Here is a 26,591-nt window from a genome sequence, read left to right on the forward strand (position 1 = left end):
CGTGTTTCGTAACTATGTCCTCGGTGCTTGCAAAAGGCATATCGACCAAATCTATTCAGTGCAACCGGAGACAGAAACACGCGGTTATATTGTCTACACGGAGGATCACCTCAAAGCTATACCACATGGCTGCAAGTGTAAAATAGTATCAATCATGAAAGTAAAATGGAAGGCTCTGATTTCTCACAAACTATCGATGGTTGTAAGTTTGCCTGAATCGTCTGCATACTCAGGGTTGTTCAGACGGTGTGTACCCCAACGCTAAGGCCGCTCGTTAAGGCCGACCACAAAGCTTAGCATGTGTCAAGCTTTCTGCATACTTCGTGTTACTCTTGGCCCAATACATACAATGCCATGAATGATTGCGAAGACGCCTCATCACAGGAGGTATGACGGGGACAACTCGGTGTCTCTTTGAGTGCGACAATAAGCTGGAGTGTCGATCCCCAGCCAATTACAGGCCCGGATTGCATCACGCGTTCTGTGACCCATTCCCAACGGTCCGATCTGGCCACGGCCCATTTGAGGTTCCAAATAGTTACGTGGATTTGAAGTTGGCAGGCCGAGCCCACAGAGGCGGTTCCAATGGCCCTGGTTGTCGGAAGTTCAGAAGGCGAGCTGAGAAAATTCTAACCCAAGACCAACCAACGCTGTTGGCGACCAAGCTGCATTACTCTTCTCATCCTAGGGAGCGTTTAGTCCTGCACTAAATGACACTATTGGAGGCAGGACTAGGATGGCATCTGCTGAATTGTATATTACTCCAGGGTTCCAGGCTGGATACTAACGTGACCCGAAGGCACATCTGCGGTTTGGCCCTTGTCGCTGTTTGAAGATTCTACCGTCACCCCTGCCATCAATAATGAAGATAGTTTTGCTCTTTTTGGCAGCTGAGCATACCACTGGCATCAGGGTCTGGCTGGCTGCTTTCGATCCGGGGTTGCCGTTCTTCGCCGCCTCGGAGCCAATAGTCTGGCAAGGTTTGCTTTTTGCCTTGCGCCATCAAACCTCCACGATCCTGGCATCCTCATCTTCTTCCTCCTCCGCCTCCAGGGCAGTTCCTTGACCGAATTCCTCGACACGTGTTTTCTCAGTAGAGTCTTCCTCGTCGGCCTTGAGAAGCTGCACCAACCGGTCGCAAGCTTCCCGCACACCTTCGTGATCGACTCGTAAATGGGTTTCCCGAATGATTGGGTACACCTGGATATCCCGCATCAGCTCCCGCCCTTCCCTGGTGGTCGCCAAAAGCAACAATGTCTCCACGTGTGTCTGGATGATGTTGGGATCCGGGTCGCGGCTTTTGTCCGGGGCTAACAACTGCAGATCGGGATGCATTTCCATTGTCTCTTCTTCGCTATACTCTTCGTTTCCGGTAATAGGCAAGAGGATATACGGTAGGATGTTAATCTCATCCTCAGCCAGGAAGGACGGGTGTGAAGGAATGTCAAAGGCGACATTCTTGATGGTAGAAGCAACCCCTTTCCGTCGGACATCTGACTTGTGCTCGGTGAAGACCTTGAGCTTCGTCAAGGGAATCACTCCGTCGTATTCTTGACTTCTTAAGAAGTAGTGACGGAACTCGGCATGTTTCGTGAGATCAGCAAATAGATATGACAAATGATCATAGTCAGCTGCCTTGTTGTACATCCCCTCTGCACCTTTGACAAAGATATCGAGCAATTGATTCATAACCAGATCATCCGAACTGAGCTCCTTAGGTGAAGGTTGCTTTCTGTTTAAAATAGACTTGAATGCATCCCATTTGGCCAAATTCGCTAGGAGCATGGACAGCAGGTTCGCGTTTGGCTCAGCTGCGTTCTGCATGGCGTTGACGCATTAGTTCGGTGCCTTGTCACGTCAAGTAAAACGAGCTTGTTCCAGGCGCAAAGTTGAAGACTTACAGTCACATATCTGAAAGCGACGTCTAGAAACTTGTCGTCGGTTGCCAATTTCTCGAGCACGTCGCGATCCGCCGAGAGGTTGATGAGCATGGTGACAGCATGTTCGGCAATTTTCTGGCAATCTGAGTGAGTACGCCTAAGATTCCAAAGTCCCAGGGCATGAATCCCATACTGGGTGGTCTTTCACCAAGAATGTCAAATTCTTGATGGGTTGGAGACTCTCGGTCTTAAATATTTCTGGTTGTGCCGTCGAATACGGGACTAGGTTCTCTGTGGCAAGCAATCTTATTTGTGGATTGGGACTAGCTATGAAGCCAACCAACTGTTCTACGATTAGGCCATTAACACGACAAATATGCGGACTGGTTTTAGAATACCTCTTCCAGTTCGGTAGGCATCTTGCTGATTGTTGTGCGTTGTCGCGCGGGTCGCCACAAAATTTCTGGAGTCTAAGTATTGTTGAGCGACTGGATGTGGGAGTCCAGTAGATCTACCGTGGTATCAGGCCAAAGTAAAACCACACTGTCAGGTACTCCTTGGCAGCCCTAGTGGCACACCATACCAGATCAGGTATAACGCCACAAGCGTATCAGAAAGGTACAAACCAGAATTTTGTACCCCGCTTGACGCTGTCCACACTTCGCATTCATTCTCTGCACTCTTTGCACTCTTGTCAGGGTACGGCTAGGCCGCAGTAGCAGGCGTCCCTACTAGTTATCACCGGGTGGTCACTGGTGGTCTCAGGTAGGGGTGCCCAGAGTAGTTAATTGATCTCTAACCTTCTTCCTATCTTCCTCCAAGATACCTAAAAATAAAATAAAAATATTATTTATTATCCATAATAATGTTTAGATAATAAATATATATGAAAAGTAAGTATAATTTAAATATATTTACTTACATAGATAACCAGAGCCCGTATATCGGAGCAGAAGAGCACCAGTTCCTCCGATTCCTCAATATACCAAGACTTCCACATAAGGCCATAACTCGCAGGTCCCTATACCGGTGCTCCACCGGCACCCCACCGGCGTCTTGCACTTGGCACTCTGACACCTCTATACGATGGCTCGACTAAAGGATTGCCGCACTAAGCAATTAACTGCTGAAGAAAGTCAACGAGTTCGGACCCTCCGCTCTGATGCCTTGATGAGCTATAGGCAAATCCAGAAGGCTACTAGCTTACCAAAGACCAAATTCGTAATGCAGTTAAGGCCGATTCGGCTGATGGAGGCGTTCGAGCTCGTCACCCCCCCTAAATAAGCGAACAGCAGCAACTAGAACTCATTGAATTCATTACGCCATCTAAGAAAAATCGGCGAATGACATTCTTAGACTTAGCTCTTGTCCTCTTCAACTACTTAGATAGGGAATACGCTATCCGTGAGAAACTCCGCCGCCTCGGATTCAAACGTTATGTTGCGGCAGCGCAAACATCCAATTAGCGAAACTAATCGACCTTTTGCCGATTAGCATAGGCAAAGGTCCTATAGACTGACGAGACTTGGATCCATAAGGGCCACCGTCGAAAGCAACACGTTATTCGACGCATCGACGAGGCCTGGGACGAAACTTGTATAGTTGAAAAATATGAACGGAACGGGGTTTGGATGTCCTGGGGCTGGTTCTCTGGACTCAGCATGGGCTCTGGGATATTCTGGGAAAAGAACTGGGGCAAAATAAATGCCGAAACATATTAACAACATACAGTCCCAGTTATCGGTATATGGACGCAGCTTTGCAAGCAGCAGCTAGGGGAAGACCTTATTCTGATGCAACATGGTGCACCTAGGTATAATTCTGCTTCGACCAAACGAGACGTCCGGGAATGAGGTATTTAGCTCGTTAAATAGCCTCCCTAATCCCCAGTTATGGACCCTATTGAGGCCTGTTGGGATTGGATGAAGGATTATATCGAGGATAAATGGGGCGACGTCGAGGTTGTTTCATACGACGAGCTTCATCGGCAAGTCAAGGAGGCTTGGGAGGAACTACCTAATGACTTCTTGTAAGAGCTTTTAGCTTCTATGCTAAAGCGCTGTCAAGACGTTATTACTGCAGAGGGTAGGCATACAAAGTAGTACTTACGTACTATGTGAGGGATTCAATCCTCTATTGATGACTCTGCGTAGATCCTGTCTTGATTGATCTATCCGTCTATACACCCATTGCTTTCTGTACTCTGGGGAAGGTTCTGACCCCACTAGACTACAATTGCCGCTACACCGCCTTTAGCCTAGGGCATAACTGTGGCGCGCTCAATCCCACACTATGTACCCGCGCCACGCCCCACTTATTTCGGATTCGCTTGAGCTCACCACCAACTTGGCCAGTTTTTCGATGGATTTCAACTTTCAATTAGAACCTACGTAGTAACCGCCAACCAAGGCCTGTCTCGAAGACATCTGTAGGCTTTAATTGACCTGTTAATCGACGTCTTCTAGCTTCGTTTGCGGCATCAAAAAAACTCTTTTTAGCTACTCTACGTAGTCCTTGGTGATACTTGGTGAGAACTCTCTGTGCTTTAGCTACCTCATCTCCAATCTTCGTTTTGAACATCTCTCTACCTTCTGTAACGGATAAAACTCTACCAGATTGAAGGTAATAGTTCTTCGTAGTGCGCCGTTGTTTTGATATACGTTTGGCGTACTTAGTACGGCTAAGATCGCGCTTAGTCTGTACAAGTTCGGTCGCATTGACGAGGGACTCTTTAACAAAGCGACTAAGTCGATGGTAGAGACCTCGATTAGGTGCTATCGACGAAGATTCTACTCTAAGGAGCGAAGGAAAGAAGATGACAACTTAGGTTTGAGGGAGCGCGACTAAGTCATCCACGCTTGGCGGGGCTTCTACAAGGGTTATGATTGGCTTCCCATCTGACACTACCATGGCAGGTGTTCCAGCTGTAAGTCACCTGGTTGTAGTGAGTCTGCCAGGGTTGACCTTCACAGTGTCTTTGGTACACGTTCTTCAACCTCTTGTAGTATTGGATGAGGGTAAAATGGATGTATACCGGTTTTCTTGAAGGCTGTCTGGATAGTACTCGATTTGAAGGTCTTTTTGCGTACATCTTCGATAATTGAGAGGAACTCTAGCTTGGTTATATTGGTACATCCATCCCGTACTAGCTGATCGAGGGACTTCGCATGCCAGTACTTATATGGCTGAAAAACAACCATATCTAGTGGCTGTAAGAGATGAGTAAGATAGGGGGGCAAGCCGAAGGGTATAATATCGTGGTCGTTGCAGTACTGAATAAACTGCTTCGTATGGTGGCTACCGTGGCCGTCTAAGATCAATAGTCGTTTTCGACCTTTCTGCGTTTTCTTAGAGTGTTGTTCGAAGTGCGTAAGCCACTCGAGAGAGATCTCGTTATTCGAATAGCCTGTGTCGACCGGCCGTAGCTTCGTATCTGGATGAAGGTCCTGCGCATACCACTGAGCCGAGTGGATAGTCCCCGCGAGTATGAGGAAGGCTGGTATTACGTCGCCAGCAGCAGAGATAGCTTCAATAGCTGTCGCCGTCTCTCTATTTTCTGGTAGGCCGAAGTAATGGGACCTCTTGCGCTTAGTGATGATAAGTTGATCCTTACCAATACCAATCCGGAAGCCAGTTTCGTCCATATTCCAGAGATCAGAGGGATCGATTCCTTCTTCCCGGAGGACTCTCTCAAGCCGTGTAAAATACTCTCGTGTAGTGTCGAGGTTTTCAGAAGTCTGGCGGTTTGAATGGAGCTTCCGCTGGGAAGCGTAGAAGTGGCCATGACGCTTGAGGAAACGTGTAGTCCACTTTGATCCGACTGTTGGTGGTGGCTGATCTGATAGAACCTTGACTCTCTCACGTAATATCGTATTTGCAGCGTCGGTAACAAATTCTACGCGAACCGCAAGATTAATCCTATCAAGGCGGTCGATGTAATTGCAGAGGGCCCTTTCTTCGGCTTCAGATAGTAGTTTGTTGAGTCCTCCGTGGGTTTTAGTCTTCCCAGCTTGCTTAACGCGGTATCGGAGGGTCTCGCGTTTTACGCCGCTTTCTCGCGCAACCTTGGCAATTTTGGCTTGAGGATGCTCTTGCATGTAGAGGACGGCTTCCTGTAGCTGTGAATCCATTGCGATTGGAAAAAGCTGATAAATTGATGAAGATAGGATAGGTTGAAGTTGAAAGCGTCGAAAAACTGGCCAAGTTGGTGAGCTCAAGCGAATCCGAAATAAGTGGGGCGTGGCACGGGTAGTACTATGATGTTTGGTTTGTGTTGTACCTAAGAATAAGCTATTCCATAACAGGACATCGCGCCTTGGCGGCTGTGGCTTGAGACTTGACCCACTCGTTTTATTATCCCCTGATACCATAGTAAAGTCTGCCCCTCCAAGTTTTGGCTGCCCCACCAAAAAAAGAAAAGTATGCCAGCAGGGAAAGCGGTCAAATTATTCTGAAAGTCGTCGCAAGTTCAAGTTCGCGACAATTCGAGCCTTGCCGGCCAGCTTAGGAACATATCCAACCTGACATTGCAAGCGCGCATAAGTCACAATGCCGAAAGCAACAACACCTACCTCTGGGCGTGGTGCGCGGCGGCACAACCCACTGGAGGATGACTTGGTGGCGACTGGCCCATTGCGCATGAAGGCACCGAAGCGGAAATCCAAGGGTGATGGCCACGAAGACGAGGATAATTTCGTGGACGCAAAGTCATCTAAGAAGATCCTGGCAATTGGGCGGGAGCTCATGGAAGAGAGCGAAATGAAGCCGCCACGACCACCCACCGACACGGACGCCTTCACCTTCGATACACGTTTTGATCAGGAAGATGATGACAACAACGAAGCTTTTGGCGACGATGCCGCCTGGGCAGATGTGGACGATATAGTTGAGGAGATAGAGCTTGAGCCTGAGGAACTGGCCACCTTCAACAGGTTTCTCCCAACGAACGACGACCCTCTGCTAGAGCACGGCTGGGACGGACCATCGAGTGCTGAACCAGAGGCGGCAAGGGAAAACACAAATCTTGCAGATCTAATCCTAGCCAAGATTGCAGCTCATGAAGCGGGAGATGATGGAGCGCAAGAGGTCGGACCTGTTGACGAGGACTACGAGCTACCACCGAAGGTCGTGGAAGTGTTCACCAAGTATGATATATGGAGACCTCGTCCGAGAGTCCTACACGCTAACGAAGCCTAGGATCGGGATCATTCTGTCGAGATGGCGCAGCGGAAAATTGCCCAAACCTGTAAGCAGCTCATAGAGTCGTTTGCCCCTCTTAGCCTACGTCAAGACCGAGGAGCACTTGATCTTGAAATATGGCCTGCATAGCTCCCTACGCTCGAATAAGGCTTAAAGCATAGACTGACACCTTTCTGCAGTTCAAGATGTTACCGACATTGCCGCATTGGGAAGATATTATCGAGTTGACGAAACCAGATGAGTGGACGCCGAACGCTTGTCTCGCTGCCACCAAGATCTGGGTTTCCCACCGACCGGTTGTTGTCCAACGTTTCATAGAAAGGATCCTCTTGGAGAGAGTGAGAGATGACATCCACGAGACGAAGCAACTAAATGTACATCTGATGGAAGCACTCAAGAAGGCTCTCTACAAGCCCGCCTCGTTCTTCAAGGGATTCCTGTTTCCCCTGGTCGCCAGTGGAACCTGCACCCTACGCGAGGCCAAGATCGTATCGCGACCCCTGAGTCGGACCCATATCCCGGTATTACACTCGGCAGGTCAGTACTTGGACTCCAAACGTTTCCCATCATCTTCCCTCCGGTCAAGACATACTAACACCAGTGCATAGCCGCTATCAAGGGGCTCTGCGATATAGCCGCCGAGCAAGTATCAGCACATGGAACCGAAGCCGGCGGCGCCACCAATTTCTTTATCAAGACTCTACTCGAGAAGAAGTACGCTCTTCCATTCCAAGTGGTAGACTCCCTCGTATTTCACTTCCTTAGATTCCGTAGCGTGGATCCTGCCTCCGTCAAGGAGGGTGAGATAATGGACTTCACCAACGAAAAGGCAGCGACAAAAGCGAAGTTGCCCGTGATATGGCACCAATGTCTCTTGGCCTTCGCGCAAAGGTACAAGTCCGAGATAACGGAGGACCAACGAGAGAGCTTGTTGGACCTGTTGTTGACACATGGGCATCACACGATTGGGCCCGAGGTGAGGAGGGAACTACTAGCCGGACGTGGACGAGGTGTGGTGGCGGAGCCTGAGGGACCCGCATTTGATGGAGATGACACTATGCTTATAGATGGGTGAGGTCGTGTCAAGCGGCCTGGAGGGCCAAGGAAGTTATACCAACGATATATGTGCAACGTCAATCCGGCGCGGCATGAATGACGGCGAGAGAGTAGCATCTTTCTGTCGAGAGTGCTTGGTTTTACATCACGAGCACAATGTTATGGCGTATTCATGGTGTTTTACATTATTTCATGGGTATCAAGAGTGTCAGGGAGCAATAGAAGCCACCTTTACAGACGACCTTCGCCTACAATTCACTTACTCATCGTCCGTCTTGGTCTTTCTCTTCTTCTTCTTTCGCTCGACGCCCTCGTCCGGTGCAACGAATTCTTGCTCTCGTTCCCTCTTCTTCTCCTCCTTCTTGGCCTTCTGCTTCGCTACGCGCTCCTCCTCTGCGATTCTCTTCTTGGCCTCGCGGCCAATGTGATATTCACCGGCCTCGATCTGCATGTCAACCTTGGACTTCTCCTGCGGCGGGGGGAATGGCGTATAGTTCTTCTTGGCCTTGTCCGTAACCTTGAACGGTACACGGCGCTTGCTTAGGTTCCGCTTCTTGTAGTTTGGCAGGAAACGGTCCCAGCTTTCGTTAACCAAGGTAGGATCCTTCATCAATTCGTGCTTTGTATCGTTAGTTCAGCCTTCAGAATTGATCGCTGCAGACTAAGGGATCTTACCTTAACCATAAGCTCCTTTATCGAATAAATGGGATGAACATTTGCCATGCAATCTTCCACAACGCGGCGCACTTCTAAAAGGGGGTTAACGGTCACACAAGAGTCTTCATGGAGAGTAGCTTACCCTTGAGGCCCTTGAATCCACCCATACAGCTCACGGTTGAGCCCTGGACTAGAATGTAGGTGCTAGTCAGCTGGGAGAGAAATCGTCAGCTAAGATTTCCACATGGAAGGTCTGCAACCAATCCGAGGGCATCATACCAATTCAAGTGCTTTCAACGTTTTCCCGTCAGGTCCCAGTATACGCTGGCGTCTTTTGACCTGTTGCCAGTCAATAACAAGCCCAGAAGGATCCGTCACCGCGAGGATTCGATGCTCACGTATTTTTCCTTATTGCGGCACAGATTTCGGATCTTGATTACGTCGCATGCCACTCCGTCCTCCAGGATTCTGACCGCTTGGGGTGCCGGTACGCTTCGCGCGAGGAGCTTGATCAGGTCTCGTGCTGCTAACGTGTTAGATATGCCGGCCTTCTTGAAACATGCGCCGGAGGCTTTGCCTGTCGAAGAGCCACATACCGTTGAGAATAGCAGCAGGATCCCATGTCTTTCGGGTAGTCTTCACAGACATGCTTCCTTCCACCAAATCCAGCGTGCATGCAATGCCATGTCGCTCCAGAGCCTTCGTGATCATCGGCCAGCTTTCGCGCAGGTAGAACTCGCGGTATTTGGGCTACTGCTTGTTAGCATCGGTTCGAAATCTGTTTTCGCTCGGAGCAGACCCACGAAAAGGGTTGCGAAGGACGATTCTTCGACGAAGTGTCCAGCGGCATTGTCAGTTGGCTTGAAGGGCTCGATCTTCCACTTGTCAATGTCGTCCGTGTCCCACGGTTTGTCCTGCTAAAGATCAGCTTGGACTGATGCAGATTATTATACCAGTTCAAGTACCTTGTTATGAATAGACGGCATTGCTGCAAAGTTTGGCTGCTGGCAGGTGAGCTCTGTGAGCAGGTGGTTCAGGTCTTCAAGTCCGCTGGCGTTGATGATCAAAAAATTTGTTTGGCAGGCTCAGGATTGATGTCGGGGGTCGGAGCTACCTAGTGTCTCCACAAACTAACCCCGCCAGAACCCTTGCTGGGATTCTGGAACAAGGGGGCCTATGTGTTTGTACTGCAACTTAAGATAGGAGGAACTTACCACCTTAATCCAGTCTCCTGCTCGAAGATGTAGATACACCTGATGCCGGGAGAGCACATCCTGATAACACCATGATATAAGCCCAGCTACGACTTCTTTAGAACTAGGAAATCACGGTAACACCACGAATTGACGCAAGACCGAACAGCTATCTAAGCATTAACATGAATGGCACAGGAGTCTAATAATGATAGCACGAGGCGTCATGTGATGAAAGTGGAGGATTGTGGTCACCCTTGCTCCCTCGATCTAGATGTCTAGAGACTTTGACCGAGTATTCGGCTGCTTTTTGGCATCGAAGGAGTTTGAAGAAGGGTATAGTTCGTCCTTGATCTATTCCCCAATATAATCGATGTCTAGCAGTCAAAATAGAAGTGGTCAACCGAGGTACTCAATCTGAACTTGAGCTGAGATGAAGAACTCAGAGCCCTGTGGGTCATGCCTGGGTTAAATGACACGGGAGCACTCCGAGTAGCTGAACAATCTTAGCTGCAAGACCAGGGTGGGAAATACTTTTAGTAACGGATAAGGCTGTGCATAGCTGCAACGGTGCGCATCTCGCGCCCTGAACCAATGATAATTACCCATTAGGATCTCGATATAATGTTTAGCGCAAGCCTTGCCAAGGATAAATAAGCTGCATACCTGGTTGCGTTGTGGTAATGTTGTCCGACTTCAATAAGGGGGTTTCGACTTCTTCTCCTCCATTTCCGCTCGTTGACTTTTGGGTTATCACCGCGCGCTTGCTTCGATAAAGGTGTTGCATCTTCTCCCATTGGGCATTTTCTGTACACTCACTTGTAGCATTGTTGGTATTATCAAGGTGCTTTCTCTAGCCCTCGTCCTGAGCCTCAAATCTTGAACCGTCACTCGACAACTCCCTGTCCGAGATCGAAACTCGCGTCTGCCCCTTTCAGTCGACCGAATAACTTAAGTCCTGCCGAGGTCTCGAGTTTACTCGAGGCTTCCGACATTCGCAGTCACGGCTTCCGCATTGACATACGCGCTGGGGAACAGTCTGCCACCGATTGTTGCTCCGATACCTATAAGTGCACACGTTGCATCACCGGTTCTGCCGCCGATTCGATCAGTCATGGAGGACGGACCTTCTTCATTGCCTTTATTAACTCTTGAACCCATCTCCCGACCGAACTCGACGTCTACGACTACAAGCGAAGCCATAGCTTCGTTGCCCGGCATCTCTGCTCTGGCAGCTGGGGGATCCGCAACTAGTTCACCACAACTAAGGTGCGTACACATTGAGGAGAGATTTACCAGCCCTGGGGTGAGCCTGGAAGTACCTGGCCAAGAGCGGTTGTCTTGAAAAATTTCGGGAGCCGCAGTAGGCAATTGCATAAACGGGATATGCCTCTGTATGGGCTGGAATTCGAGAGTTGTAAAGTATTCAATTGTTGTCGTTTCCAAAATCACCAAAAGTCTTGGTGCTCGCAACCGGAGCAAATAAATGCCATATTTGCAAGAACCCAAGACAACCAAAGACAGCCCGAGAACTTTGAAATTTCCCCACCCATAACATTTCAAAGACCGGCAGCGCCGAGCTTGGGAAAACACATCCGGACCTCTTTCCGGCCACTTCATCATGGAACAAACAGAAAAAGGACCACGAGCTGACATCGTCCTCTCATCCAGAGCCAACGCGCCGGCCTCAACCCCAGCAGCGCCGCCTGCCATGATGTACTCCTCTCCAGCGGCGACAGTCACAACCACGTCAGGCAACCTGGTAAGTCCAGCACTTCATTTGTTTTTGTCTTATGGCTACTTGGTACTCCGCAACATACTATCTGTGGACACAAGCGTCGCACTTTCCTGTCAAATCACTATCGGATGAGATAACACCGTCTCCACCCACCACCGTTCCTCCCAGCTCCCCCTGTTTGGCAACAAATTTTTTCATAAGCACTGGCCACCCGATTTTTTTGACAGTTGCCGATGGGGAACTGATAGTTTCCATTTCACGTCCGCCGACAGATCGTTATCTCCTTCCTCCTACCTTATCAGCTAGGAGCCCTTTATCATTCTGCCCATCAATAGTCCCGACAGTTGTTGACGAGATGGCCTCACACCCATCCACCAACGCAGCCATGGCTAACCATGAGTCTCAACCCACGCAGCCGACATGTCAGAATTGCAGCACCTCAACAACGCCCCTCTGGCGTCGCGACGAGATGGGCTCTGTGCTCTGCAACGCCTGCGGCCTCTTCCTCAAACTCCACGGTCGCCCGCGACCCATCTCTCTCAAGACGGACGTGATCAAGAGTCGAAATCGCGTGAAGACGATGCGCCCGGACATGCAGATGAAGAAGAAGGTTGGTGCAAATTCCTATCTCATGTTGCGACACGTGGCAATCTAACAATGGCTGCCTTTAACAGCAAAGCATTCCTACCAACCACGTTGATCACAATGGCATGAACATATCAGCGCATGATAATGCGACACAGGCTGCAGCTCTGGCTGCGGTACGGCGTGCTTCGCAGCACAAGTCTAATGGCCATGGTGACGACTCGAATTCTCCTGTGTCGCGCACGGGAACGCCTTCCATGTACGACGGACATCTACAAGTCTTCCAGGGTATGGAGGCGCACCATTTCCAGTCCCCTGCGGTGCCCCAGTATTCCATGCCAGGTGGTTCCCCTGGCCGTCCGGCTTCGCCCCTCAACGGCGAGCATCATCTCGACATCCCGCAAACCCACGAACAACTTATCGCTGCCAACTCGAGTCTGAAAACCCGTGTCAGCGAACTTGATCTGATCAACGAGCTGTACCGTGGCCGCTTGACGCAGCTAGAGCAAGACCAACAGAACTCGGATAACTACCGTCATCAGGCAGAGATGGCGGCCCGAGACGTGGAAGAAGCCCAGCGCAAGTTGCAGGATACGCAGAGAGACCTTGAGGACAGTCACAGGAGAGAGAACATCCTGAAGCGACGGCTTGACGAAATGGAACAAGAGCTCCAGGAGCTCAAGGACCTTAAGGATCTCAAGAACGCCAATGAAAATATCGATGGCCGGCTCGAGGCCATGGGGCCCGTGGAGAACGTCGTGCACGTCGAGCCCGCGGAGCATATGGAGCACATGGAGCCTATAGAGCCTATGGAGCCTATAGAGCCTATGGAGAACATAGAGGCATCAGAGACCACGGTGACCTTAGAGACAACGGAGACCGTGGACGCTGATGATGAGCCTCCGTCCAAGAAGCCACGTCTCGAAGAGAAGCTAGAGAGGTCCGATGCTGTGTCCACATCCCTGCCTATTTCATGAACACGTGCTTCAGCGGTACTCATTCAACCCTTTGCGAACTGACCATATTGACTGACAAAGGTCAGTGCTGACCTGCTGGGATACCTGTCTTGTACTATCACCATGTCACGAATTTCTTACATGTCCGACCCACCAGCTGCCTTGTTGAACTCGGAACTTGCAGAATCACGGCATTGCGATTTAGTCATGATTATGACCTAATCCATATATACGTATCCTACTTTGACACAACGGTTGTTTTATTCCACGATTTCTGGCAGGCTGGGAGCAGCTGATCATGACTCCAAGCCCTGAGGAAGGCGTCGGCTTCGCACGAAATACCCATAGTCCCGACTTGAGCAAGGCAAGGATCCGTCTAACGCCTCCGAATTGACGAGCGGCGGGTACTCATCGATGACGGGAGTTGAGAGAATAGGCAGGCGTTGCCGGACACCGAGGTTGACGGTTAATAAAAGTTGATTTGAGTTTCCTCAACTGCAATGTCTTGATAATAGTCTAATGATTGATGATAAAAAATGGCATCCCTGAAGTACCTCTGCTACGCTTCTTGTCATAACTATCATCGTAGGGTTGCCATGTACTAGCATTACTCATATCAGATGTGCCAATAACGAGGCATGCTATTTGTGTATTACAATAAGCCTGAAATCCGTTGCTGGTAGGACGTGAGCAAAATCATCTTCGACAGCTCGGACAATGAGGTGTTTCTGTACGAATCGCACATATTTGACGCCTCAACGGCGTTGGCTCTTGTGCATAGCATTGTGCAAAACCGACTCTTCACCATGCGGTTAACTATCCACACACGGGCAAGGGCTTGAAATCGGTTTGGCATTAACCATGTCCTTGAGTCTCGGATTGTGCAGAATTTCAGGACAGTTAATTCCCTGGTTGGCCATCATGCACTAGCCCCGCTTGTAGTGCCTTTCCCATCTCTTGGGAACGGTTCACTCTCCTTTCTAGTGCGTCGTTTGACATCAGTCTCAGAAGATGGTCCCTGTTCGTGTTCCTCCGACTCCCTTATATTTCCTTTCTGCTGTCGAGCCTTACTGACCTGCCCCGTCCCAAAGCCAAATCAGCATGTTATTCATTCCTTCGTTGATCCCCAAAGGGACAGCTCAGAGCAGAACTAAGAGTACTCACCCGTCCAACATGCCTCATATAACGATGCAGACTCTCGCACAGCCGGTCCAAAACCCATTCGCTCTCGCTGACGTCCGCTAACATGGGACTTTCCTCCCCTATCCAGTCCCACTCTACCAACTCCGTCTCGCCGTCGTCAATATCCTCGACCGCCGGGACGGTCCTCGTCATTTGTTTGTGTCGCGGAGAGCTGAACCGAATCAGCTTGGTGAAGTGGACCCATTCCTCGAAGCTGTACCGCTTGGGCGGCTCAACACGCAGGTCCTTCGCCACGCGCTTTATGGTGGTGGCGAGCTGGCGGGCTAGGTCATGGGGACCCTCGTGATTGTGGATATAGTCTTCAGGTTCGGCATGAGATTCCTTAAGGGGCTCGATTCGTTCTGTTCCCTCACAATGCTTATCTTGCGCTTCGTTGGGTGGTGTGCCGGCAACGGTCTCCTCATCCGGATCTTGGACCTGAAAGCCGGCCTCGATACGTTTCTTTGGCTTTCTCCTCTCGGCTAGGCGGGTAAGCCAGCCTCGGAGGCGGGGGTGCGAGTCCAGGAATGCTTTGACTACCCCTTTCTTAGGCAGGATGGTCCAGTCGGCTAGGGTTAATGTACCGCGGTTTATGGATGCGGCCACGGTTGAGGACATCTCTTGGATGAGGACGGTGAGGGAGGGGACGGCGATGAGAGACCAAACGATGAAGAAGGGTTTGCCGATGTTGGACCGTGGGCTAATGTCGCCGTATCTGGATTGATTTGACTAATGGTTAGTACATGACTGGTTGTATGCATGATTGATCCCATGGAACCACGCCACAAGACGAGCTGCGGAGGTCTTATGGAGTGTAGATATCTTCAAGATAGGACCATTTTCTAGGTCGAAGTGACACCAACTTACCCAATCGTCAGAAGCGCCACAAAACAGAAGTACAAACTGTCGAAATAAGTCATTCCCTGAAGTCGTGCCTCGGCAAGCATAAAGATAAGAGCTCCGAGAAACCAAATTAGAGCAAAGGCGAATATGGCAATAGCAAGCGACCAGTACTGCTTGAACCTGCGAGTCTCATCCTGGATCTCCCGCATCGCATAGAACCGGTCCTTCTCATGCGGCAAAAGCAAAAGCTTCCGCCTGCGTTCATGCCGCTTATGATATGCGCTCTGCCCTTGTGATCTGGCTCTCGGCTTAACGTCCCGGCTCAGGGGGCGCACACTGTGAGCAGCACCACCTCGCCCTTCGGCCCCGACGGCGGTCCTGTGCTCTCGAAACGTGACTGTGCGGCCGACCACTTTGATGTTGCCGTACGTAGCTAGAGAGTTGCGGCAGAGCCCGACGGGTGACTCCTGGGGAGGTAAGCCAAGTCGTTCTCTAAGCTCGTTCTCGGTAGTGACACTGCGACCGATTGTGCTCGCTCTCTTTTGCGCTTGGTGTTTCTTGATCACGTTGTCTGCTGATATGTTCGACACGAAGCGGGTAATGCTACCGATTACAAGACCGAGGAAGACGATGCCGATTGGCTCATACACGAAGAGGAAGCCCCGGGCTGCGTTAGTCGTCGGTGCGAATTCCCCGAACCCAATAGTAAGTATAGTCGAGAAGCCAGTGTTAATAGCACTTGGATTTCCAGGATGACAAGATCAACTCACCACGTCACAATAATACAACGCATTGGCATAGCTCCAATCCTCAAGTCGTGAAAATATGGCAGCGCCTCCGGCCAGCCAAATCATGAACTGCATCGTTTGTAAGATCAGAGTGCGTTGATCGTCGTCAAGAACAAAATTCTGGGGATAGTGTCCTCGAAGGTATCCGACCATATTGACAATGAGCATAACAGCGCCGAGCATATAGGTAATCGATGCCAGGACGGCATGCCAATATCCCTGCGAATAAATCTCACCAGGCGGTACGGCCGCATCATAGATGCTGAGACACGAGGTGATGGTTATAAGCTACGAGGGTAAGTTTTGACAAAGACGGCTTGGAAGCCCACAACTCACAATGCCAGAGGCTAACAGCCAAAAGATGATGGAAAGTGGGAGAGCAACGATGTAACGAACCCTGCCCACGAAGTGAAGGAGCAGGAGAAGATTTCCAGCGAACCCGCAAGCCAACGACACGCCATTGAGTGTGATTTCCCTGCAAGTTGTTGGTACAAAGCTCCTCTAAGTCCTCGAATTGACAGAAGCACGCACCATCTGGGGTCCTCGATACCAATGCCTGCGTCGTCAACACCCTCAGGTAGCTCACCGCCATTGGGCAAGGCAACTCTCCACGGAGTGACCAAGGCAGCAATCGATAATACATTGGAAAGGGGCCCCTGGGTTGCAGCTAACAGAGGAACGGCTGTGGAGGCGAACCACCAACGTCTATGCATTTTCTCAGTCTGCAGTGTCCGTCAAGAACCTAGGTGTAGGTTTCTTACTGAGGCAAGTCATCTTGCTTCCCGCGAAGTTTCAGAAATCCAATGCTGCGAATGGTGTCTGACCGGTCAGAGTCAAGACCAGAGGACTTGGTGCCATTGTTGGGTTCTGGACAGGCTAGTCCGTTGTTTGAACCGTTGATGCTCTTCGGTCGTGGTGACATTGTGCGAGGCTCTTTTGTTGTCAGCCCAGTTGTTGATCATGATGGCCACTTACATAGTAGAAAATTGTTTCTGTCATGCCAGGGTAAACCCTGCTGTAGCAGCACCAGTAAATTGGTGTCGTACGAGTGTCGGTTGGCATGGCATTGAAACCGTGTACGTAGATGATGAGAAGTAAAAGGTCGTTCTGAATATGCACTTCCAGCGATAGCCGGCAACTAAATCCGGAAGCGGACACGACTGACTCGTTAACAAACACAGGCAAGCATTCAGATATTCAGACATTGCGACAAGTAAGAATGGTCGACCTGCTTGTCTTCTTTGACGCTTGAAAAGATAAGCTGCAGCACAGTATATCTCTTCTCTAAAAAACAGAAGAAAAAAAGGAAGAAAAAAGAGCTGGATTGGCTTGGCAGTTATTAAGCTACACGCTTAAGAAGTCTTGAGTACGAGTTGCTGAATAGTGCCTGTACGCCATAGTCTCTGAACCAGACCCATGCGAAATGCATGAGACAGGCCCGAACCTCACGAAGAAGCTCGGCCGGAAGCAAGTTTCCGACAACACTTCCCGCTGGAGCTAGCCAGCACGCCAAGCTCTAGCCAAAGCCTCAAACTCACGAATATCGACCTATCTCGACGATGCTAGCGCCGACGCGTAACAACTACAGATTTCCCGAACCCCGGTTGATCGACTTGGTGCAACAAAGTGTAGATGCAGCATGCTTGACTGCGGATCGCCTATCGTCTCGGCATAGATTTCGGCAGCCACTGCCCACTCAGACTGTCCAGCACCAGACAAAAACTCTTGGTTGAGACTTGGTTCGTAGAGAAACACCGAGATATTCCTTCCCTACTTTCATAAATCAAGCAATAAGCCGGAATATATCCAAGGTGTCAGTCATTCGGTCCAAGAAGAGCCGTTGCAACAGTTTGGATGAACCAACTCCACTCTCCCGTCAACCCTTGGAACCTTCCTTTCCTGCGTGGGAGATCATGGAGATCTACCACGGTACGAGCAGAAAGGGAGCCAGAGGTTCGGAAACCCCCCACAATTTCGCGCTCTAGAATGCGGCCCCACTGCTGGTATGTAGTACCAATTTACCTGTAGCTCGGAGGCCGAGAGCAACTCATCCCATCCAGTCCGACATCTCCTTTACACAACCCTTGAAAGGGTTCACAAGAAGCAGATCATTGCAAACATGTAATTTCGCTGTGGGACCTAACCGAATTTGACATGTTGTCATTTACGAGGTACGGAGTACTCAAGCAAGGGGGCTTTATCTCGTGAAAGCTCGCAATTGTTGGACCAACGGACGACAACCCTTGGATCTCGTCCAACGCGATGTAAGGGCATGTAAGACATGGAGCTGTCAGAAACAATTCAAGTTCCCACGCGCGGCACTCTGTTTCACTAGGCAATTGATCTCGCCACTCTTCTAATTACCATCAATGTTCATGGTCCAGAACCCTTACTCTAGATTCTGGCTCAAAACAGCCAAGATACCTAGCTAACTGCCGCTTGGACAGCAGCTAACCCGAGCTCAAAGACCGTCTTTCTCCTTTGTAAAGATCCATCGCCCCAAAAACAAGCACCCTCTACTACTGCAATAACAGACATTGTGTATTTGAGCCTTGCTCGTTAGCAGACCAAGTCTTCATGTCTTCACCCGTATCACCATCCCAAGAGGCCTACACGCCCGCCATTCCATCGCCTCTGAACCCCTTCAGCCTCGAGACTCCTGCTCCCAGACGACACGGACGCTGCGCGAGTAGTCGCCCCCGCGCGGTGCGGAAACCCGGCGGGCCCATCAGTCCTACACAACGGCTCATGCGTCAGAAAGCGGCGGCGGCATATGTTACACAGCGAAACGCCGTCTTGGACGGCCCTTATCCTCCCTTTCCCGCATCATTATCCCCACCGCTCGGAAACCAGCCCGACATCGCGAGCCGTGAGGGTAATATTGAGGAGGCCGATATTGTGGACGACGGCCAGCACGGCTGCTCACGGTTGGGCATAGTGGACGAAAATTGTCACGAGATGGGGCTTGGGATCGTGATGATGGACATGGAGAAACAGGCCTTGGTCGGCAGCTGCGAAGAATTTGGAACGGTTCCTATATATGACTCCGAGCACGCGTACAGACCCCCGAGGCGCTCGAGAATATTGACCAAGGAACGGGTTCTGGTGGCCGCGGGGATTCTGTGTGTTGTAGGTCTATTATCAGCAATGCGTTCTCGTGGTACTTCACTATAAACCAACCGGGTATTGGGGTGAGGTGGAGTTGGCTCTGTGCCGGTGTGGCAGCGCAAATTGATTGATTATACAATGTCGAATGAGACGAGTCGATCGACCTCATTTCCTTTTTCCTACTATACCGCTCCTCTGTGATCCGTATGCTTTCATAACTAGTACACAACATCATCATCATCATCATCATATATCATCACCAATGCCACCGCGCCAGTTCCCGACTACTCCTTTTTATTTTTATTTGCGAGCTTCTCCGCAGGTGACACTGGCTGACCGCCTTTTGTGACGGCTTTTTCCTTGTCCTCGCGGATAGATTTCTCGACTTGCCAGATGGCTCGTTCTATCTCTACCTCGAGGTCAGGGAGATCCAAGGCTTTCACCAGTTCTTTCCCAGTCGCCTGCGATAGCAGCAGCTGTTCTTCTTCTTCTTTTTCAGTTGTCTTGTCATCGCTGGGTGCCGTTTTGTCTTGTTCGTTTGGGCCCCTTGCCACCGCATTGGGACTTTGCAGGGGTGCAGATGAAGGCAGCGGGGGCGGGTATATCGTATCCAAAACGGGGGACGGGGCTAGGGCCAGCAGGTTGTTCGATATGAGGAATTGGATATGCTTGCCGCCTGCCCATGCGCGCCAGTGTGACCACGCTCTGTAAACGAGGTAGAAGAAGGGAAGGTTAGGGATTCTATCGATCTCGGGTCAGCCATGCCATTCACAGCAACGCACCCCTACATTTCATGCTTACACTGGTACAACTATGTGAATTCAAGTTAGCATCAACATTTCTTGATACAGGCCATGAGACAATGGGGGGATCTCAGCCACGGCCCAATAAAGCCTCCCAACCGAGCTTGATTAGGCGACTCTTGCCGCTGAGGCAGCCGGTGGGGCGGAAGAGTCTGAGAAAAGGATTTTGTTACTTACGGGCGAAAGGTGCGCTGATGGGCATGCCAACAAAGCACCAAAGTAACCTGGATTTGTGCAACACTTGCCGCTCGGTTGCGAGTGTTTGCAGCATGGCGGCGGCTTTCGTCGTAGGTATTGCCGTTTCCGGGTACACCAGCTTAACCTTCTCTAGACCGCTGCTCTCTTCATCCCTCCTCTTCTTGGAAAGAGGAGGCACCGACTTCAGCCCCCACTCCTCATACGGAATCCTGCGCAAGGCGCTGTTGCCGTATCGGACGACCGACTTCTGCCATCCGTTCTCCTTCTTTTCCCAGTCTGCCCACAGCTTGGTCGCCCGGGACGTTACCTTGTCTGTCAGGTTCTTCTTCGAGGTCGTCGGTTGGTTGAACTTTTCGCAGTACAGAAGCGTGCGCCGCGTCGAGATGGGAAGGAGATAGAGCCGCATTTCGAAGTCTCGAGGTTGAAAAAGATGGTGGAAGCTCACGTGGCCGCAATCATGGTGAAGAGTTGTTGATATGGGGCCGAAACGCTAAAGTCCCGAGGTCGTCATCGAGGTTTTGAGAACGCGGTCGCATTTGATGGATTGCAATATCCCGGCTCCAGCAAGGACCAGGGTGTGACGTATTTCGTTGCGCTAACAACCAGCCTTTGGAGATGAGCTGAAAGCTGGGCCCTATGATGATCCAAGCGCTTTCATGTCGGCTCCTCAAAACCCACAGCGCAGCCAGGCGCCCTCTTCAACTTCCTTTACTTCAACCCACGCGCTGCGCAGGCGATGGCCATCTTTGCGCCGAATTCTACCTCCAGGTACTCAGGATGCAGTCGCAACGATGAGTGGAAGCCGCAACTTCCATCCGTGGAAGTTGCCTCGAAATGAACTCGTGGGCCCTCATCCCTCAGGGTTTTCGCATCCACCATATCCATTTCCCGCTCTCCAGCTTTACACATTTGGGCACATCTACGTTTCTCGAGATTAGACTTTCGAGGCATCACATACGCAATTTCTTTTTTTGGCACGTCTCCTTATTAATTAGACTTTCGAAGCATCCCGCAGCCTCTCTTTGACACACCAACAACAGGTTGAGAGTCTCGAAGCATTCCGCAGCCCCTCTTTAGCACGTCTGCTGAGCTCAGACTCGAGAACGCCCCCCCCCTATCCTCCTCTCTCTGGCAGGCCTATTGAGATTCGAGTATTGAGGCATCAGTCACCCCTTGACTGGTACGCCTTTGGAGGCCAGAGTATCGAACCATCCAATAAGCATCCTTTTTTTCGGTACACTTTGTTAAGATCAAGCTTTGAAGATACGTCACATCAAGTCCCTCAAAGCAACGGACAACTGCTCGCATCACCCTTTGTTGGGTTTCGAGACTCTCCACACCGAGTCATTGGAGATTCATCATTTGAGTGCCCCCATCATGTTATCTACCAACCACACCATCCCTCCCCAGGTTGCGGTTGCCCACCCTCACGCGGCTAAGTTCCGTTGTCAGCAGCGCGAGAATGCCGTCGTTGATGCCGCTCCCCCGCCCGGCTTGGTGCGACGTGTCTCGAGAGACGGATTCGAGACATGGGTTGAGCCTAAGCAGCTGAGATCCACGTCTAATAAGCCAAACTGGATGAAGAAGCGGGCTGATCGCCCAGGCCGGCGATGGGACCATCTCCGGACCAATGAGCCGCCCATCATAGGCACAGGTTATCGGCCTCCACATGTCGACCAAAGAGCTCGATATCGGGACTATATCGCATCCACAGCATTACCCCGCAGCCGAGATGACCAGAGCGTCATTATCAGCAATGAGCGGCTGGACGAGATGCTGCACCTTGGTGATGGGAAATCGACACGTCAACTCCCAGAATTGGAGTCTCAAAACCCTCCAGAGACACACCCCGTCGCGTCACGACTAAGAAAATTCGTCCTCCATCATTTCTTGACACCACTTTTGTTCCGGTTGGTTGTCATGGCAACATCTATTGGGGCGCTTGGTATGGCCATTCAGATCTACGAAGATGAGTTCCACAGCCCGAGCAAGTCGCAGCAAGAGGTATCTCAGGCCATTGTCGCCATTTCGGTCGATGCCATTGCCATCCCGTACATCGCCTACATGATGTACGACGAAGTAAGGGGCGCCCCAATCGGCTTACGTTCGCCTTTTGCGAAGATGACGCTCATTCTATTGGACACGTTCTTCATCACGTTTAAAGCAATCGGCACGGCTTTGGCTTTTGAGGCGCTCATATACAGGACTTACGAGGACGCTGCTCTCAAGAGAAGCCTAGCTAGATCCATGGCGTCCCTCATGTTGGTGGGCTTGGTCTCGTGGATTGCCAACTTCATAATTAGTCTTTTTAGACTGGTCGAGCGCCTTGATAAGAACTAGGTCGGGCGTGACAACAATAAGATACCCTAATGATGGAACGAATATCGGGACAATGGAGCAATGGGATGCCGGGTTGATTGATCTGCAAATCTCTGAGCCATGTATTTGTTCTGGGATGACTATAATTCCCCGAAATTGAACATACCGTAATACTACTGAATACCTTGTCGTTCCCGTCGTACTTATCTGTCTTGCCACTTTGGCGCAAATCACCTGTTGGCTAATATCTCTAATCCCTTAGATGATGATTATTGAGATGGATAGTAGCAAGTAATGGCTTCAATTTGCGTCAAGCCATCTAATGACTGATGAGAGGGTGGACGGACATGATATTGTTGGCGACACTAACTAACGCATCATTCAAGACATGCTGCAACGTTAACGGTTGTTCTTGGCTGCCGACATAAACAAGTGCTTCTAGAGAGTTGCTGAAATCTTACAATGAATTGCAAAATGCAAAACTGGTCAGTAACTTTTTGCAGGACGGAATGCATTAGAGGGAGGCCAAGATGGGCTTTATTCACGTTCTCCCTAGATGAAGTGTTCATGACCACAAGCTGCGGTAGGATAAGTAGATAGGCGCCAAGCTGTATTCTAAAACGGACAAACGTTTAAAGGGGTTAACCAAAATGGAACTTGAGTATCAGGTAATGTTGGGTCACAAAAAGTAATATGAACGAAGAACCAGAAATAACATGGGATAACCCGATATTTCGGTGCAGCAGTCGTAGTCTACGTATTGATAAGTAAAGTCGATCAAATCGTTTCATCTGGGTGGTGTTGTTGACTATCATCCCTGGAACTCTTCGAATGCTTTACTATGGTAACAATTGAAGGTGGGCCCGGTACCTAAGTACGTGGTTCGTAACAGAACCTGACGCTAGCTCGATATTGGCTTAGCGTGAGTCTCCCATAATTGAGGCTAGGCAGCGTGACTGCCTCAGACCTTGAGAGCACAGATACAGATGCTTGCTTGCCTGCCTCGCTCGCTGCCACGAAATCAAACCAACCGAAGCTGATGAAGACAACAGACAGGGCTTTTTTTCCCGAGTAAACGAGAGTCCTAAGGTTTCTTCCTTTGTCCCTGCTTATATTTGCCTTCAAAAATCCTACTTTCGCCGACGTTTCTGGTTGTTTTCACCACCAACAGAGGGCTCAGCCTTTGAGGAGCGGCAGGTCCCACTTGCCATCTCCAATCCCCCTCCATCAAACCATCAAAAGCGCGTCAGCACCTACCACTCCATACAGATATCATCTACTCTGTGACTGCCTCGACGATCTTGCGCTTCCCCCACGCGAGCTATTCCCACAGCCACCTTTGCGCCATTCTGACTCTGACGGACACAGCTGCGCCTTCCAGTCTCATCTGACATCACTTCGAGGCGCCGCGATTTTGCCCGCCGGCGACCATCTCACTATCCGCCCGGGAGCATTTCTCCATCCAGACACCTTCAATATGTCGGCCGTCGCCACGACCCGGAGCGTCCAGGGCGCGATGCCTCCGACTCCGAACCGCGAGGACATCGCCGCGACGTAAGTCAGGCGTGCCAGGCGCCCCTTGTCGACTGGCTGTGTAACTAACACTACGTAGATGGGAGTATCTTCAGGTGGGCATTACAAAGATCATGATCAACCTGCAGGATGGTATGGACATGGGCACAGTATGTATTCGGCCTCCATGGACACCACCTCGAGCGGCCTTACTTATCTGCCACCACTAGTACATGGGTATCTATACCGCTGTTCACAACTTTTGCACCTCACAGAAGGCCGTAGGTCTGGGCAATAGCAATGCTGTTGGCCAGGCTCATCGAGGAGGTATACCAACGCCGAAACCCACCCCACCGCTGAGAGTAATAAGACTAAGCCCTCAACAGCCCATCTGCTCGGCGAAGATCTCTACAAGAAGCTGATCGAGTACCTGAACAACCACCTCGAGGGTCTATACGAGCAGTCCAAAGCACACACGGACGAGGCGCTGCTCGCCTTTTACATCCGCGAATGGGACCGATACACCGTCGCCGCCAAGTACATCCACCACCTTTTCCGATATCTGAATCGACATTGGGTGAAGCGCGAGATGGACGAGGGCAAGAAGCACACTTACGATGTGTACACGCTTCACCTAGTTCAATGGCGGGAATTCTTCTTCCTCAAGGTGTCGGAGAAGGTCATGGCTGCCGTTTTAAAGATGGTGGAGAAGCAAAGAAACGGCGAGACGATCGAGCACAACCAAATCAAGCAAGTCGTTGACTCATTTGTATCTTTGGGTCTGGACGAGCATGATTCCACCAAGTCGACGCTGGACGTATACAGATATCACTTCGAGCGACCGTATCTCGAGGCCACGAAGAGTTTTTATGAGGCCGAATCGAAGCAGTTCATTGCCGAGAACAGTGTGGTCGAGTACATGAAGAAGGCCGAGACCCGACTGTCTGAGGAAGAGGAGAGGGTTACATTGTTCCTGCACATGGATATCACGGGACCTCTCAGGAAGTGTTGCAATACCGCCCTTATTGGGGATCATGCCAACATCCTGCGAGATGAATTCCAGGTTCTTCTGGACAACAGCCGAGAGGCTGACATGCAACGCATGTACAACCTGCTGAACCGTATCAACGATGGCTTAGCACCTTTGAGGCAGAAGTTCGAAGCCCATGTTCGAAACGCCGGCCTAACAGCTGTGACAAAGGTCGCGTCGGACGCCGAGAAGCTGGAGCCCAAGATCTATGTCGACGCTCTCCTCGAAATCCACACGCAGTACCAGACTCTGGTCAAGAACGCCTTCCAAGACGAGCCCGAGTTTACCAGGTCCCTGGACAATGCCTGCAGGGAGTTTGTCAACCGCAATGAAATCTGCAAAGTCGGCTCCAACAAGTCACCAGAGCTTCTAGCCAAGTACACAGATGTGCTGCTGCGGAAGAGCGGTACCGGGGTCGAAGAAGCAGAACTCGACGCCACTTTGACGCAAATAATGACGGTCTTCAAGTACATCGAGGACAAGGATGTGTTCCAGAAGTTCTACTCGAGAATGCTGGCAAGACGTCTCGTCCACAGCAATTCCTCGTCTGACGACGCTGAGACTAGCATGATCAGCAAACTCAAGGAAGCATGCGGTTTCGAGTACACGAACAAGTTGCAGCGCATGTTCCAGGATATGCAGATCTCCAAGGACCTGAACACCGGATTCAAGGAGCACACCAAGGGCCTCAACCTCGAGAGGCAGCCCCTTGACTCCTCGTACTCGATACTGGGGACGAGTTTTTGGCCCCTCACACCACCGAACACGACATTCAACCCGCCCGCCGACGTTCAGGCTGACCTCGACAGATTCTCCCGCTTCTACAAGAACAAGCACGAAGGTCGCAAGTTGACATGGCTGTGGCAACTCTGCAAGGGTGAGGTGAAGACGAGTTATTGCAAGAACTCCAAAACTCCATACACCTTCCAGGTCAGCGTTTACCAGATGGCTATACTTCTCCTGTTCAACGAGAAGGACGCACAAACGTATGAAGACATCGCCTCTGTGACCCAGTTGACCAGTGAGACGATGGACGCGGCGATCGCCATTCTGTGCAAGGCCAAGGTTCTAATCATGAAGCCCGAGGGCAAGCCTGGTCCTGGAAAAACTTTCCACCTCAACTACGATTTCAAGAGCAAGAAGATTCGCGTGAACCTCAACGTCGCTACCAAGTCTGAGCAGAAGCAGGAGGAGGTCGAGACTAATAAGACTATCGAGGAGGACCGCAAGCTTTTGTTACAAGTAAGAGAACCCAAGATGTTGATTTGTGACTCTGCTAATAATGATTCACAGTCTGCAATTGTGCGTATCATGAAGGCTCGCAAAAATATGAAGCACAACCAGCTCGTCAGCGAGACCATCAACCAGATCAAGTCTCGTTTTGTGCCCAAGGTGTCTGACATCAAGAAATGCATCGAGATCCTGCTCGACAAGGAGTATCTCGAGCGCTTGGAGGATGACGAACTCGGATACCTTGCATAAACGTTGCGCCCTTCGGATGAACTGTACGAACATTGTCCATTTCTTGATTTACTCTCCAAGTT

General features: G+C 50.6%; 11 protein-coding genes across 11 annotated transcripts; 6 read left to right on the forward strand and 5 right to left on the reverse strand.

The window, feature by feature from the left end:
- Positions 1 to 1,002: 1,002 nt before the first annotated feature.
- Positions 1,003 to 2,299, reverse strand: BCR38DRAFT_458435 (uncharacterized protein; the record flags this gene model as incomplete). The annotated part of the gene is made up of 4 exons (XM_040862159.1): positions 1,003 to 1,818; positions 1,902 to 2,015; positions 2,074 to 2,223; positions 2,279 to 2,299. The coding sequence occupies 4 exons, from the start codon at positions 2,297 to 2,299 to the stop codon at positions 1,003 to 1,005; spliced, it is 1,101 nt and encodes a 366-aa protein (XP_040714888.1).
- A 3,970-nt stretch (positions 2,300 to 6,269) lies between these two features.
- Positions 6,270 to 8,274, forward strand: BCR38DRAFT_225112 (bystin). Its single transcript, XM_040854278.1, has 5 exons — positions 6,270 to 7,024; positions 7,077 to 7,125; positions 7,259 to 7,616; positions 7,688 to 7,793; positions 7,854 to 8,274. The coding sequence occupies exons 1-5, from the start codon at positions 6,429 to 6,431 to the stop codon at positions 8,152 to 8,154; spliced, it is 1,410 nt and encodes a 469-aa protein (XP_040714889.1). The 5' UTR covers positions 6,270 to 6,428; the 3' UTR covers positions 8,155 to 8,274.
- A 120-nt stretch (positions 8,275 to 8,394) lies between these two features.
- BCR38DRAFT_458437 (ribosomal RNA assembly protein KRR1) lies at positions 8,395 to 9,778 on the reverse strand (the record flags this gene model as incomplete). Its single annotated transcript, XM_040862160.1, has 8 exons — positions 8,395 to 8,754; positions 8,811 to 8,884; positions 8,935 to 9,004; positions 9,072 to 9,131; positions 9,191 to 9,315; positions 9,389 to 9,542; positions 9,596 to 9,706; positions 9,758 to 9,778. The coding sequence occupies 8 exons, from the start codon at positions 9,776 to 9,778 to the stop codon at positions 8,395 to 8,397; spliced, it is 975 nt and encodes a 324-aa protein (XP_040714890.1).
- A 1,182-nt stretch (positions 9,779 to 10,960) lies between these two features.
- Positions 10,961 to 11,698, reverse strand: BCR38DRAFT_410180 (uncharacterized protein; the record flags this gene model as incomplete). Its single annotated transcript, XM_040858432.1, has 1 exon — positions 10,961 to 11,698. The coding sequence occupies one exon, from the start codon at positions 11,696 to 11,698 to the stop codon at positions 10,961 to 10,963; it is 738 nt and encodes a 245-aa protein (XP_040714891.1).
- A 380-nt stretch (positions 11,699 to 12,078) lies between these two features.
- On the forward strand, positions 12,079 to 13,285 carry BCR38DRAFT_410181 (uncharacterized protein; the record flags this gene model as incomplete). The annotated part of the gene is made up of 2 exons (XM_040858433.1): positions 12,079 to 12,333; positions 12,398 to 13,285. 2 exons carry the CDS (start codon positions 12,079 to 12,081, stop codon positions 13,283 to 13,285), a joined length of 1,143 nt encoding a protein of 380 aa, XP_040714892.1.
- An 898-nt stretch (positions 13,286 to 14,183) lies between these two features.
- BCR38DRAFT_410182 (uncharacterized protein) lies at positions 14,184 to 16,999 on the reverse strand (the record flags this gene model as incomplete). Its single annotated transcript, XM_040858434.1, has 7 exons — positions 14,184 to 14,339; positions 14,429 to 15,161; positions 15,314 to 16,027; positions 16,076 to 16,365; positions 16,414 to 16,552; positions 16,609 to 16,782; positions 16,839 to 16,999. The coding sequence occupies 7 exons, from the start codon at positions 16,997 to 16,999 to the stop codon at positions 14,184 to 14,186; spliced, it is 2,367 nt and encodes a 788-aa protein (XP_040714893.1).
- A 562-nt stretch (positions 17,000 to 17,561) lies between these two features.
- On the forward strand, positions 17,562 to 17,826 carry BCR38DRAFT_436285 (uncharacterized protein). The gene has a single exon (XM_040860445.1). The coding sequence runs from the start codon at positions 17,637 to 17,639 to the stop codon at positions 17,808 to 17,810; it is 174 nt and encodes a 57-aa protein (XP_040714894.1). The 5' UTR covers positions 17,562 to 17,636; the 3' UTR covers positions 17,811 to 17,826.
- An 828-nt stretch (positions 17,827 to 18,654) lies between these two features.
- On the forward strand, positions 18,655 to 19,251 carry BCR38DRAFT_485994 (uncharacterized protein; the record flags this gene model as incomplete). The annotated part of the gene is made up of 1 exon (XM_040863971.1): positions 18,655 to 19,251. The coding sequence occupies one exon, from the start codon at positions 18,655 to 18,657 to the stop codon at positions 19,249 to 19,251; it is 597 nt and encodes a 198-aa protein (XP_040714895.1).
- Positions 19,252 to 19,469: 218 nt separating this feature from the next.
- BCR38DRAFT_485995 (mitochondrial K+-H+ exchange-related-domain-containing protein) lies at positions 19,470 to 20,592 on the reverse strand (the record flags this gene model as incomplete). The annotated part of the gene is made up of 3 exons (XM_040863972.1): positions 19,470 to 19,926; positions 19,987 to 19,996; positions 20,166 to 20,592. The coding sequence occupies 3 exons, from the start codon at positions 20,590 to 20,592 to the stop codon at positions 19,470 to 19,472; spliced, it is 894 nt and encodes a 297-aa protein (XP_040714896.1).
- Positions 20,593 to 21,686: 1,094 nt separating this feature from the next.
- On the forward strand, positions 21,687 to 22,514 carry BCR38DRAFT_318750 (uncharacterized protein; the record flags this gene model as incomplete). The annotated part of the gene is made up of 1 exon (XM_040854746.1): positions 21,687 to 22,514. A coding segment is annotated over one exon (828 nt), but the record flags the coding sequence as incomplete, so codon positions are not given.
- A 1,507-nt stretch (positions 22,515 to 24,021) lies between these two features.
- On the forward strand, positions 24,022 to 26,529 carry BCR38DRAFT_458442 (Cullin family protein; the record flags this gene model as incomplete). The annotated part of the gene is made up of 5 exons (XM_040862161.1): positions 24,022 to 24,059; positions 24,118 to 24,187; positions 24,248 to 24,302; positions 24,332 to 26,289; positions 26,341 to 26,529. 5 exons carry the CDS (start codon positions 24,022 to 24,024, stop codon positions 26,527 to 26,529), a joined length of 2,310 nt encoding a protein of 769 aa, XP_040714898.1.
- Positions 26,530 to 26,591: the final 62 nt, after the last annotated feature.

This window comes from Pseudomassariella vexata, assembly GCF_002105095.1.
Source record: "Pseudomassariella vexata strain CBS 129021 chromosome Unknown BCR38scaffold_8, whole genome shotgun sequence".
In the NCBI taxonomy this organism is placed as follows: Eukaryota; Fungi; Ascomycota; class Sordariomycetes; order Amphisphaeriales; family Pseudomassariaceae; genus Pseudomassariella; species Pseudomassariella vexata.

What these genes read in the sequence shown, in the direction of transcription:
- BCR38DRAFT_225112 (XM_040854278.1), top strand. Translation starts at nt 6,429, where the DNA reads ATGCCGAAAGCAACAACACCTACCTCTGGGCGTGGTGCGCGGCGGCAC. An exon ending in GTCGTGGAAGTGTTCACCAA is followed by an intron (nt 7,025 to 7,076) that starts GTATGATATATG and finishes AACGAAGCCTAG; the next exon opens with GATCGGGATCATTCTGTCGA. An exon ending in GCGGAAAATTGCCCAAACCT is followed by an intron (nt 7,126 to 7,258) that starts GTAAGCAGCTCA and finishes ACCTTTCTGCAG; the next exon opens with TTCAAGATGTTACCGACATT.
- BCR38DRAFT_436285 (XM_040860445.1), top strand. Translation starts at nt 17,637, where the DNA reads ATGCTAGCGCCGACGCGTAACAACTACAGATTTCCCGAACCCCGGTTG.